Source organism: Lates calcarifer, linkage group LG2 (genome assembly GCF_001640805.2).
Source record: "Lates calcarifer isolate ASB-BC8 linkage group LG2, TLL_Latcal_v3, whole genome shotgun sequence".
Lineage (NCBI taxonomy): Eukaryota > Metazoa > Chordata > Actinopteri > Centropomidae > Lates > Lates calcarifer.
Genome location: NC_066834.1, coordinates 11,228,310 through 11,243,092, shown reverse-complemented (window position 1 = coordinate 11,243,092; position 14,783 = coordinate 11,228,310). Strand labels below are relative to the sequence as shown.

At 39.9% G+C, this 14,783-nt stretch overlaps 1 protein-coding gene across 1 annotated transcript in view; it reads left to right on the top strand.

The window, feature by feature from the left end:
• The first annotated feature begins 280 nt into the window (after window positions 1–280).
• The window catches only part of LOC108887784 (protein kinase C-binding protein NELL1), a 215,958-nt gene continuing 201,455 nt past the window's right edge, over window positions 281–14,783 (top strand). The window contains exons 1-2 of the mRNA XM_018683324.2: window positions 281–400; window positions 938–1,066. Coding sequence (XP_018538840.1) covers window positions 352–400; window positions 938–1,066 — 178 coding nt within the window. The 5' untranslated portion in view covers window positions 281–351. The remainder of the gene's footprint in view (window positions 401–937; window positions 1,067–14,783) is intronic.

Sequence of the window (14,783 nt, the reverse complement as noted above, 5' to 3'; positions counted from 1 at the left end):
CCTCCAAAATTGGAAGTTTCAGTGGTCTGAACGGGGGGAACTTTACAGATTCACGGTTGAGAATATCCACACATTCTCCGATGGCAGTCTAGTTTAATTGCTGTCCTGAATAAACGTGGACATCCGTCACTGTTGATGACACGCTGTGACCGCATGGACGCATTCAGACATTATAAACTGATCTGATTTGGCTCTGAGGGAACCCCTGCTCATGTGTGGTGGATCGTTCCTCCGTTCCTCCACATCCAGGCGAAGTGAGAGCGGTGCACAGCGCCAGACGGACCAGAGCGGGTTAGTGTGGATACGCAGCGTAGCGCACGGCTGAGGACTCACAGCGCAACTCCAACACAAATGGATATTTACGTGACTTTGTTATCCCTTTTCTTTTTTACCAAACCAGGTAAGTACAAGCCGCGTGGCAGTCTGTATTCGCAATAAGGAATTTTGTTACGATTGACACCTGCTTCTTGACGTTTTTTTCCCCCCTACGCTCCTCAGTTTGCACCTTGCGCGCAAGCATGTTAGATTTTTTTGGTAGTGTCTCTGGACTGCAGCGCATTATTATTATTATCTTTACCACCTGTACTTTGTAGAGTTAATATTTGAGAATAAGCAGGATGCAGTTAAGGTGAAAGAGATGACACCTTTTACCTTAACGTGTGCGCACAGTGCACCTACGGTCTGTGGAGAACACAGGTGATGGCTGCGGGCAGAGACTGTGCATTTTAGTGGGCAGCAATACCCTGCGTGTAAATTAAAACTGCGTGACTTCTTCCACAACCAGCCATTTTTAAACAGTGCAATGCACATAAGCAATGACCGTGTCTGTTTGTAAAATGAATTAGGATTTTAGTTAAAACCCTGTCAGGTTTAATCCTGTCAGCAGGCTTTGAACACACTACTTCACATCCCTCTAACCTTCATTTCTTTTCACCAGCTTTGGCTTTCGGATCAGATCAAGACTACCAGATTGATATCATCAATGAACTTGACCTGGCAAATGCCACCTATGGAATTACCCAAGTGGCGGGGCTTCACAACAGCAGCAAAGCCTTCCTTTTTCGAGGTAATGCACGCACGCTGACAATTTCGTCCTCATCACTCGCGGTACTTAAGTTCAGAAACGTCTTTGTCTCCTGTGTCAAGGCAGCGCGCACACACGCACGCTCTTTGTTTCATTAGTTAGTGTGAGCAAAGCCACACAGCGCCACACCTTTTGGTGTCACAGTATTAGCGAGGATTCTGAGATAGAGCACTCCGGGGAGTCTCTTCTCATAATTACTCCACATTTAATTTGTCCCAGGCAGCAGATGCTCCGGCTCTCTGGACACACTTGAGCGCGCTCTCTGTGTAGGATTTTTACAAGACTTTGACTATTTCCAGCGACATTCACTGTTACGTAATCTGAACCACCAGTGGCTAATGGGTATAAGGTGTGTTACAGTGTCAGGACCCTGAAGGGCACACACACAGCATGTGGCTGGGATGTTAAGAGCCTCAAAGAAAAAGAAAAATATCAGCTTATTACAAATAAATGTCAAAGTCCTAATAGGAAGATAACATGATAAACTGACATTTTTACCCTGTTGAGGATGGCGTGACAGTGTCGGAGGATAACTTCACTCACTCGCTTCTTTATACTCTGAAAGTGACTCACAATATTTTGTGCAACTTCTTGTTCTTTCATGTAGTGCTCTCAGCTTTCAACACAGGCTGAATTGTTAGAGAGTTGAAGTAGAATGAGGAAAGAGTGGGATTACACAGGATTGGGAGAAAGATAAAGATATCTGTGTGACTGTAAGAGAAAGTTTGGGATTTTTTTGAGTGATTTGTTGCTCGCTGTTTCTGTGTGCTTTGTTTCCTGCTTGGCTGCCGTTACAGAAAAAGTGCCAGGAAAACCGGCATTGATTATTACATAATATTTGAAACTTTGTTTTATCGATTTAGGTGTTTAATGTCATTTCTAATACAATAAGATATTCAAAGGCTGTTTCAACACAACGAAACTGCAATGTTGGGGGGTCGTGGGGCACTGAATCTTTCTTTTCTTTTTTTAAAAAACTCTGTTGTGAAGATATTCAAATTCAAAGATACTGGCACAAACAGCAGCAGCTTGAATCCAAAATAAGCAGCAAGGGGTGTTGAAACTCATATTAACGCAGTGGAACTCTATTGTGTGTGTGTGTTTGCGTGCGTTCGCATGCATGTGGTCTTATTTTCTAGAGTGTTTGGCTTGGTGTGCCACTGGCTCTGTATGAATGAAGGCAGGGCAGCTTGGCCAACTCTGCTGAAGTGGAGCTGTCCAAGATTCAGGGCTGGAGGCCATACGGGATGCACAACCTCGCTTTTTACTTCACACACACTCTCACTCTCTCTCTCTCTCTCTCTTACTCTTCCTATATGGTTTCCAGACTCCCAGGGTCGGGGTGCAGCAGCTAGATAGTGTGGGAAAAGGAGGCTAATCTAGTGGGGAAAACCAGACCTGTGAGTGCTGAAGAGGATGCTTGTGTTATGACCTATTTAACACTTTGCCCACCCTTGTGCTGCTTTCATGGCCCTGTAACCTAGATGGCTCCAAAGAGCGACTGCAGCCAAAGTTGTAGCGACTACCAGGTTCTCTTTAAAAAGTGGAGAAGTTGATGTTGTAGTAGTTTACAGCAACAAACAGTCCATGATTAACTGCCTAGTATAAGCTTTGATGGAGCCGCTGTGGCTGATTGGGTCAGTGATTATTCAAGTTGATTTATGTATGCTGTATGCAATCATGTTGTGCACTGAGCTCAATATCATATTTCATCTGTTTGATTGCATAAATTGTGGAGGAACAGATTGTAATACTGGTGAAATGGCTGGAAAAAAAGGGCAATGTGGTGTTCCAATTAGTGTCGATAGCACTGATAGAGAAGAGAGAGGGTTCTGGCAGTGTCTTTGGCCGGACACTGGGACCAGTCTCTCCAGTCTCCCAGTTAGCCACTGATGTACAAACAACAGATGGCTTGCATCAGAAAATAGATTTCAGCATTCCCTCTCTGAAGTTCTCAGCAGAATAATGCACCAGCACACTTAATGAAAGTCAGTTTAGGAAAGGCAGACAAGTGTAGCCTCCACTAAAAGGTCCTGTGTAATCCGACCTTGCGATGAAAAGAAAGAAAAATGCTAATAATCCCCAACTGTGCGCTGATAGCAGGGAACAAAGCTCAGCTAATTGCTAAGATATTTGCATATTTGTTATAGTTTGTACTGTTTTATCAACTGGACTACTCACTTTGTGGGAACTTGTGTGGCGTATTGAATATAGTTAGTTTGTCCAGATGAGGGCTGACCCAGTTTCTCATCCTACATTGGAACCCAGATTGTCATCCTCATTACTCAGACCACCCCCTGTCCGAGTGTTGATTTAGATTTAACATTCCTCTAATGTTGATTATCAGTTGGTATTTTGGTATCCCCCTGTGGGCAGATGTTGGGTCTGTTGGTCCTTAGTGAAATATCTCAACTTCAAACAGCTGCCGTCTCAATCATACAAAGCTTTCCTCATCAGACTCCTAAAAGGGCTCTCAGTTCTTGGAAATATGACCATTTATGAAATACCTGAACAACTGTTGGAGATATTACCATGAAATCTGATGCAAACATTCTTGGTTCCCAGCTCAGCTGGTTATGGTCAGCTCAAAGCATTTTGCCTAAGAGTTTATGTACAGTACATCCCAGTAAAGATTAAATTAGAGGTCATCTGGGGCTCAGGAATTGGTATGTATGCAAATTCTATTCAGTCTGATTGGGTCAGGTCACCATATTGCAGCTGGTTTTGAGTCCAATGTCAACTTGTACAATACCTGAGAGGGTCCAAGCAGACCAGTGACTCATGATCAGCTCTGATCATGAGGTAGTTTGTAATCATCACAAGAAAAAAAAAGTGTGAGCTGGGAATTGTAGGGCATATGACTTTGTACTCATTTAGACTGTGATTGCTCCTTACTTGGTGCCACACCATGCTGCTGCAGTGTTGGTGTTCATTCCTCTATTTGATTTGACAGAATTTTGGATTGGGTAAAAACTGGACCTGGATTTGGTCTTATTATCCTCTGGTCTGTTAAGACAGAGTCTGACTGTCCTTGGAACCCTTTTCGGATTATGGAATATATTTTGGAGATGGAATATTTGAATATCAAGCTATTGTATTGTGGAATTTTACTGAAATGTCTGTGCACAATTTTGATAATTGTTGTCCTGTACTGGCCTGACTTGACATTGTAATCTCTATGAAATTTGATTTGTCTTACTGGCACATGGCCAAAGTCAAGTTATGATAATCAGCTTTTAAGTAATGCTCCCTAATTTGTTTCATATCTTATTTTTAGAGCTGAAAAAGACCTAACGGCTTGTTAAGTTGAACAGGTGGCTAAACTTACACAACGCGTAGGAGACCCAGCTAGCTGTAATCTATTTAGTCAATATAGATCCCTCTCTTCTTCATTGACTCTCTTACTCAAAATCATTAATGTTAAATAGTTAAATGGTAACAACAAATCCACCCTTGATTCCGATATGCCTGAGATCTATAAACATGCCTCCTATCAGCCTTGTAGACCAATTAGCCTTAACAGATGACAACTCCACATCCTGTGAATAAGTGGACAAATTGAGTATAAAGTTTACATCAAGATATGTCCAGCAATGGAGTTTAATTGCAAAAAAAGTTTCAGCTATCTAAAACATCAGCCACAGTTGTCAGATTTTGATGTCAGTACTTCAGAATCAGAGTGAAGGCTTTTTTTCTTGTTCTGACACTGAATGGATGTTTTAACAACCAAAAATCATTTGGCAGTAACAGCTTCATACTGTCAAAAGTAGTTCAAGGAAATGTTTGAAACCATTCACAAAAGTAGAAGCTGCTGAGGCAGTTTTAGGGAAAGTGTTCATTTATCTGTCACTTGTCCACAATATGAAACTACAGCCAGGAAATGCTCACTGATTAACAGATAACATTACGTCTTAGTTTTCAAGTGTTAAAATTAAGTTGCTCTTTTACTGGGACTTATGTGTGAATCACCATGTGTTGTTTTCACATTTAACATGTTGATTAGTGAGATTTAACATTTGAACATTTGAGTTTGTTTCCCCTCCCCCCACATCTCCTAGCCCCAGCCTCATATTGAACGGCCAGATGCATGATGCCTCTCGTCTTACTCTCAGCATGAAAGGGAAATGAGCATATTTTTCACAATGAGAAACAAGTCCCTCACTCATGTAAAGCCTGGAGTGTATACTTTGTTGTTGACAATCATAATCTAGCTGACTTTGTCTAGCTGTTTCCATACATAACCATTCTCTCGGTGTATGATGATGTTTTTCCAAGTGGGTGATTTACCCTAAGTGTGTCCTACTGTGAGCACAACTTTCTGTTTTCTGCATCAGTGTTACTACTGCAAAGTACTGCATACTGTACCTCGATGGTGTGTGTTATAAGCTCTTTCAGCATTCCTCCTTCACAAAATGTAAACTGACCCACAGTTAAGCTGACTGAAAGTAACAGTAACAATGCTTTCTCTGTCTGATTGGCACTTGCTAAAACTTCCCTGAATCAAAATACAGTCTGGTTCTGGTTCTGGTGAAAGTGCTCCTGCTGCAACATCCTTCTCAAAGTCTAAGACCTGCCTCCTGAACTGTGAATCCACAGGGCTATGAAACTATGATGTGGATGAAGATGAGAAAAGTCAGCGTTGAACAGTGAACACTTTTGCTTTAATTCTCCTAAGCTGACCCTGGTGTTTGTACAGTTACACTCTAAATTTTAGTCAGCAATCTAAGACTGGAACTTGTGGAGCATTTCAGGCTGTCCACTACACCACGCAGAGCTGAGTGGCAATAACAGCGGTCATCACAGATGTCTCCTATCCACCATCTTTTCTTGATCACTGCTGCAGCTGCCTCCTCTCTTGGGCTGTTGTAGAACACTACTTGTTGAAAGGGAAAATATGTTTTGTGAAAGCTGAAATAGGTGTGTTATCAACAGCAATATTGGCAACTCTAAAATCACTCAATTTCTACAGTTGCTCCCAGTTGAAAAGAAAAAATTTAATGTCTCTGAAACAAGGTGGCTACAGTGCAGCCACCACTTTATGAACAGCAGAAAACAGACAGTAAACAGCTGCTGTCTTACCACTCTTCCCAACCAAAACCCTGACCAGAGCTACAGGAAGTAGACAGAATATTGTAAACGTTCAACACAACAAATTTCAATTACCAATAGCACACAAAGCCCAGACTGCAGGAGAATTGGTCAAACTAACTGAAGAATTATTTCATATGTTAAAGGGAAAAAACAAGGCAGTGTGTGCTAATGCAGGGTGAAGGATCAAGCTTTTGTTATTTTCCTTATCTTATTGTCAACAAATCCCATGAAAAGATCAAGACCCACAATGTGTTAGGATTGGAATGGAGGACATTGTGTTTCCTGCAGGACTATTTTCAGCTGAGGATGAATACAGATTTGATGGTCTAATTGCTGATTTGGTCAAAAAATAATTTGAAAGGAAGTACTTAAAAATTTGGCTGCATTTACAGCAGCAGGGTGATGTATGTGGGACTGACTCAAAATAAACTGCAGTGGCCTTTTTTAGGGTAATGAAGGAATGTGTCACCCAGTGCAGTGATGTTGATTTTTGTGTTTATGGATTGTAATAGAGGACTATGTTTTATCATGCTTTGGTAACACAGATAGTACTGTTGGTTTGGGCATGTTTAATAGTACTCTGCACACCAATTCCTTAGCTAATTGTAAAGGAAAATCCATTTCAAACATTTTAACACTTGAATAACATAATGTATTTGTACTGTAGCTACTATAGAGCCTAACAGGAAAAAATGTTTCAGTTTTTATCTAAACCAGTAAACATCAGGTTTTGTTGTCAGTACTTCATTTTGTGCCAGTGGCTTGGGTTTTGAGTGAGAGGCAATTGTCACTTTTTCTCAGGCAACAGTGAGATTGCTCTCTCTGCACTTGCACATAAAACCCAGAAGTGAGTGCAACAGGTTTTTACCACTGTTTTTCCTCTGCAGTTGTCAAAAGGCAATGAGGGAACGGTACAGGAGGAAATCTCAACATGAAATATGAATAGATGAAGCAGGTTGAGCTAAAGTGTGTACATCAAAACTGTGAATCACATGACAGCAGAACAGGAAGGAAGAACTCTGTTGATGCCTTTTTGACAAAAAGAAATACAGATGATACTTGCAGATAAAAGTTTCTTGTAACAATAAATCTGTCTAGGCTACAGAAGTGCTCAGAATTGGAATAATGATGGCCTCTAATTGCAGATGGGAAAAATGATTCCCTGAAGTTTTTAAGCCTGAATAGAGGCAGGGCATTGCGATAACTGCTGATTACAGTGATTACTGTCCCTGAATACATTGAATAGAGGGGCTCCTAATTATCTGTAGTGATGTATGTTTTCGTCTCTGTCATCTCGCAAACCATCAGAGAGTGTGTAGTTACAACTCTGATCTGATACCTCACCAGATGCTGTGTGTGTGTGGAACAGCTCACCGTGCCTGGCTTTCATGTGTTACAGGGAGATTTTATCACAGTTTTAATCTATTAATTTGGCACTAATTAGCTTGTAAATTCAACATGTAAGCAATTAATCAACAGGTTACTGATTAATAAAAGGAAAAACAGTTGCTGTCTCCACTGTCCGCCTTGGTACCTGTCAGCTAGATGTGTTAAGAAATTACAGACTTGACTGAAAACTGAAATCTCACTCTGGCCTCAAAGTTCCTTTTGTTATATAGCTGTGGTGAGGTAGGACTCAGAGACATACAATTAGGCAGTTCCTGTATAACACCATAGTTGGCCACTGGACGGTCAGATATGAGATAAGAAGAAAAAAAAAAGGAAGGAAGGAAAGAGCAGACATTCCCCCGTAGAGGAGTAAAGGCAGGCCTCTAAAAGGCTCAAGCTGGCCATGTGTAACAGTTCTACTCTATGAAAAGATCCCCCATCTAAGACTTAATCTGCTAAACATTGAATTTCAATGCAGTTTTGCTGGAAAATCAAACCTGAAAGACAAATAATTAACACATAGATTGTTACAGAGGCTGGAGCTAAGAGCTTTGAAGCTCTTAATGATTTGTTTGCATCCTCTATGCTGTTGACTCAAAGTTCCATTTCGCTGCCAGTTTTCTCTTATTAGATTAAGTTGTGTTTTAACCTCCATCAAATCTTCTGTTCCTTGTCAACCCAGAGCTACTGTATATAAATCAATATGAGCACTCACTGGCCCATTTTAGTACCAACAGGGATTTAATCCATTGACTCTGCAGTAGTGATGGAGTTCATGATTGAATTGATGGATAGTTATATCTGTCTCTGCACAGATAGTTTCTTGTCACTTAATCAAAAGACAAATGCCTTGAACCAAAATGTTTGGCCTTTGTGTCTTTTTAGTTCTGCAGATTTACCCTTGGGGTAACCAAGGAAGGTAGAAGGTTAACGCGACGGGCTGATAAATCCACATCTCACCACAGGTTTCCTTTCTTCTGAGCATATCAGCGCTGTACATGTTACTCCTATTTTAGAAAGTCAAAATATGCCAATCTTTGATGTGCTCCAGTGAAATGTTATCATGTTTGTGTCAGGCGATTGGGCAGGCATAAGGTTTGGCTCCACTCGAACGGATCTGTCTGTTCTCTCACGGTGAAGATGAGACTAAGCTGCATGTAAGAAAATGGAAAAGTGATATGGCAAATTAAAGAGCTGAATTTAGCTCACAATAACAAGATGCTGCAATGAAATTAAATGGTATGTAGAGAAATAGGTGATGACATATTTTAGAAATCTTGATAAACCCAAATAAAGCAGCAGCATAAATGCAGTTATTATAATAAACAGTTATTCTGTTTTTGTTGCAGACAGTTTCTACACCATTCCTGCAGTTTTGGAGTGAACTGGCTAGAAATTTATAGGTTTCAGTGAGGTCTCATTCTCTCCTGCATCCATGTTGTTGCTATTTATACCCCCACCCCCCACCCCCCCTTCTGACTGCAGAGTGGAGCGGAGCCGTGTTGCATATGGCACAGATATTACAGAGAAAGCCCCATGCAGCCAAGCCCGAGAGGCTGTGGGCACTTCACAGGAGTGGCTAAGCCAGGCTGCAACTCTAAAGTCTATGGCGCACAATCCCAGCCACTGAATCCAATGGAGGCTATCAAACCTTTCATCTTTTATGTATGAGCTTCCTGGCTGTCCTACTGCTGGAGGAGGCGAGACACTGGTCCCACCTCACAGGAACCTCTGTGGAATTATTCCATCTGAATTATTCATTGTACATGAGGGCGATATCTTTTAAAGGGACAGACGTGTCTCTATTGCCCCCCTGCTGTCAAATTAAAGGCAGCACAGAGGAACAAGGGCCAGACACAAGTGCCTTCAGTTGGATGTGGGAAACATGATCTCATCTGGCACACCCAGACCTAAAAATCCATATAATTGGTCCGGAGCACCACCATCCCCGGGGACCGCGATCAATAGCAAGGGTTTACTGTATAGGATCAATTTCTGGCATTGAAGACCTACAGTGAAGCTGCAGTTTTGGACATAGACTGTGTCTTCTTTCTATCTCTCACCATCTGCTGAGGTTTTTAAAGCCCATAGGTGTTGAATTTTTGTGTGATTGTGGCATCTTTTAACTTACAATGGCGTAGGTTTTCGTTTGTAGAAAAATTAACCAGCTCTGGTGATATCTGGTGCCATCTATGTTTTCGTTTCAGCTCACTTATCTCAGTGTCCCAAATATCTTTTTTTGATACAACCACTAGGAGTCACCAAAGTCAGAGATTTTCAGTTTCTGTATAGTCAATCATTGGCACAATTGTATTTTTGTCTCTGGATTAGAAATGAAGGCATTAAGATGTGACTGAAGAATAGACTTTCAGCTTTAATTTAAGGGGTTTAACAAGATAAGATATTGAATTAATCACGGTGCGGCCTCTTGTTTCATAACAATTAAAACAGACGTGGCATTGATCGCAACTGTTGAATTTTCATTTGGTAGCTGTTCATGGTGACAGTCAGCCAGCCAGATTTACTCCACACTGACTCAACTTAAGTACACCAATTGAGACTTGACATGTGTTTTGATCGTAGCCTGTGCTCACATCCAAACTGATAAATGCCGATCTTTGTGTGGAGATGACTGTATACCCAGTTTTCTGTCATTTGTTTGTTTGAGGGCCAAAATGTGGTTCAAAGAAGTGTTGATGCAAGTAAAGGGTGCCATCGTTAGGCTTAAAAAAACAAAAAAAAAAAAAAATGGGCGAATATAGGATTCACTGCTAAAACTAAGGATTGTACTTTGAGTTAGAGAGAGGTATTTTTTTTAGGAGCTATTCAGAGATACAAGGATGTGAAATGCTGTCATCAAAGCACTTTGCAATCTGGGCTCAATTTTAATATTTGTAAGAGTGTGATTTTCTTTACAGTTATCCTTAATAGCTGCATTTCATGTTGAAAGGTGCGAATAAAGTGTATTATTATAATTTTTTATTATATGTGTGTGTTGTGATTCAACACATACTGTATTGTATATATCTGTATTTCCAGACATCCAGATAAGGACAATCACTGAACATTGTTTTTAAGATTAAACCCCTTCTAAAGTTTTCTCTAATCACTATGAGACAAGGTTGTGTGAAACTGCATGTCTGACTCATCCAGCTTATCCCAGTGTGCAGCACACGCACTCATATATACACATACACAGTAAATAGTTACAGCTTTAATAATAACACCACATATTGCTGCTCCCTACAGAGTTCACTGCACAGAAGGCGGCTGGATTGCTGGCTCCTTTAACGATTCATCTATTCTTTTTTTTACGAGTTAGACAGCAGCGAACTGTGCTGTTTTGTTTATATTTTTGCAGCGCCCTCAGATTTTTCTCTTATGAACAATACATGTTTAAAATTGACTGTCTGGAAAATATGGTGCATTGTCATACACTCAAAACTCCCTCTAAAGCGTGGCTCATTATCACACACAGAGAAATGTCATCTATAATACGACATGCTCATCTTTAAATCCTGGGCTGCATGACTGGAAACTGGCACGGTAACCTCAGCACGGAGCAATTAAACTCTGTCTATTTATCGTTGCCTCAAACTGTTCGTGGAAGGTGCAAGAATGAGCCTTCAGCACCTTCCTATCTCCATCAGAAGCCTGATATAATTAGCCCTGCTTTGTCCTGCCTGGAGCCATTGTCTTTGTTTTGATGGTATCACAGTCACTCTGTAATTGCATTCACTTTCACTCTGGTGGCTTTATAACCCATCATAGATTGGAATTGGAATTTATTCTGCTATGACTAATTACAGCTAATGACATTTTAGTACCACCTGGACATGAAGAGGATGCATTCTTTATCAGCAGCCAAAACTTTATTACCAACAAAAAGAAACAGTGTAGAAGGAATTTTGAATGTTTTCCGTTAGCTTTTTAGCATCCAGCAAGCCGTTTGAGTTTGCTGCCACCAATAGATTTGCTCATAAATCTTATCATAAAGAAACATACATCAGTTTATGAAATGCACATCATGTACGGTACAGTGTAAATTATTTAATTATTATGTTATAGTATTACATTTGCACACAGTTCAAGGTACTTATCAGGTAGCTTGTTCCAAGTCTCTTATAGTAGTTTCCCACAGTTCTTCTGTCTCTTCATGTGATCCCTGACTGACTCCAAGATGAGATCAGAGCTCTGTGGGGGTTAAAGCATCTGTTGGAAGACTCCTTGTTCTTCTTATTGCCACTGTACATACACATGGACATAGCATACGTATAAATACATATGATGTAACAGGATATTATGCTTTACATCTTTTTTTACTCTGCTTCAGATCAAACGTCAACATTTTCTGCTTTCACTCCATGTTTTCTGGCCACGCTTTCTTCTAAATAAATAATATCCAACAATGAAAGAGACCGCTGTCTTTGAGATAATGTAAGAACTCCAGCCAACAACACGCAGCTTTTTTTCTGCAACTGTCAGACTCTTAAAATACAGTTAGAGTTAAGACAAAAATATTTAAAGCAAATAATTACCATTTAGAAGTAGGACAGTTGGGTAACAGGGAATATTCTGTCCTAAAATGTTATAATTATAGTATCTGATTCATATTTAGGGAACAGTTAATAAGTCTTTGATGACAAAGCTATATAATCATAAGTCAACAATATGTCTTCACCTGTGTAAACCTGAAAAAACTGTAATATCTAGTAAAGGTACAGAGGGTAAGTATGCTGGGATTTAGCAGCACTGGGCTCCTCTCCTACAATGTGGTTATGGTACTTCATGGATTAACTGTCAACACCTACAAGCTGGTTACCAGGACAACACTGACACCATTATGGTTGCATGTTGCTGGTAATTTACTGCACCACAAGATGTGGCCGTGGCAGCTTCAAGGCAAAAGGTGTCACTGACAACCTTTAAACACCAGCTGAAGCCCTGTAACGTGGGAGAAAACACTGAGCATATTGCTTTTGCCATGTGAACAAACTTTGCCAGTCCACTTTGGCTGATTTTCGTGTTTAAAGTGCAAATGAAACATCACATGCCTTTGGGGGCTGAGAAAATTTAAACTGTTTAAAATAGGTGGGAGGTGCTCACTGCTTGCAGTTCTCCCTGTTTCCATTACAATAAGGCTGACATGTATTGTGACACGTTAGCCAACGTCAGACTAATGCAGCGTCTTTTTCTGCACCCTAGTGCACATGATATTTGCAAAGTCATTCTTAGCTTAGCTTAGCTTCTTAGCATGTGATATCATGTGCATGCGTGCGTATGCATATGTGGCTGGTGGTGGGTATCATCAAAATGGATGGGGTGCCATCAAAATAAGACCTTGGAGACTATTGTGCATCAAAACATCAACAAGAATAAAAGTCACAGTGGGCATGGTTGTCTTGGGGCATATTGTCAGACTATGAAATCCCCTGCATCATTGTGTAACAAGTTGGAATTTTATCCTGATGGTGATGCTAGATAGGGTTTAGCCTCTGAGGAGCATAAATGTGTGCAGCTAATGTGATTAGAGCCTGACCTATGTTGGATTTCTGAGACCAATATCATGTCATGTCTCAAACAAATTGCCAATTGTGCCATTCTTCAGCCTTGATTATATGAGGGAAAAATGCTGACTTTGTTTAAAAAAAAGTCAGAATTTCTTGTGATATCATTAACATCATAAAATCAGTTTTAGTAAAATGATTTTTTTTCTCAAATTAATGTGCTAACTATATTGAAATTCAATAGCTATCTGACCCTGCATTTTGCCAGATGCTGTTTAAAATAATAACAAGATAGACTATTTCTAGTTTTATACATGCATATAGTGTTATCGCTGTTTTTTCTCGTTGCTTTCCTCTTCTCCTTTTAACGCCCTCATATCAGCAGCTCCTCGTACACTGAGATATCTGAGATGACAGATTCTGTTGTAACTTATTGATACTATGATCCATGATGCCATTCAGATGAAGGCAGGGTTGATATCTTGGGGCAGCTGATGGATTTGAATGCTCGCGAGCAGCAAGGCAACATTAAAAGCACATACACAATGTCCTCATCTAATCTTAACTAGGCTGGTAAAAACAGTGCAATACACCAGCAATTTTGATTCATTGTAGACATGTCGACTGGAGATGAACTAAGGTGAAGACAGAAGTTGTACTAAAAGAACTACTTTGGTTTTAAATCGATTGCTTTACATTTTTAGGATTTATAGGATGACGTTTTAGTACATCACACAGAAAGGAGTGGAATAGAGAAACATGGTTTAATTTTTGTGATGTGATGGCTTTATTTAGTTTGAATTATGCTGCCAGTGCAGCATGAGATGTACTGTTTTCTAAGACGCAATACTTTTCCATGAAGTTCAGGTCCCTATTTAATGAGGTCTTGGAGTTTAGTCCTTCAGGACAGTCACAATGGATTCCAACAGTGACCAATTTTCACAGCAGACAAGAAAAGAGGAAAGAATACCCATAAGAATTTCTCAGACCACTTCTGCCACATAATCCACTTTTCTACTGTATGTTCCAAGCTGCCATAGATTTGCTAGATGAATATAGATCAATACACTGCTTCAATTTCAAATCTTATGCATAAAAAGTTAAAATGTGGAAATATTTCTGTCAGGAACTCCTCAATTTTTAAAATACAAGCTACCTCCAATTTTGCAGATCTTTGTCATTCATTAGGATGTCAGGTTTTTTTTGGCCCTGATCTAGATTCAAGTCCTTTAATACTCAGTATCTGCCAATAACAAGCCTGATCCAATATTTATATTTATTTAAATGTTGATAAAGTACTGAAAAAACAGCTGTAGCCTACTAAATCGGATACACCTGATTTTGCATGAGCTACTTGATCCAAATACTGAAGGTCCTGGTTCAAAATGATTAAGTGTATAAAATTAGAATAAAATCAAAACAAACAGATATAAATGAAAGCTTAACATAATATGACTTAGTTGGAGTTGTCTAAACTCATAAAATAGTCCACTTATGATTATGCAGTGGTGTTACAGAGTGGAGCCTCTACACTCTGAAACAATCTTTGATAAGTACCGACACAGCAGAGAGCAGAATTAACATTAATCACGATAGCTGATCTGACCTACCATTAATGATGTGTAGAATTTTACGTGATGACAATGACAGTCAGTTCCATCTAAAATGGCATTAATTGTATCTTTATCCATGGATGAGTCATTTTTAAGACA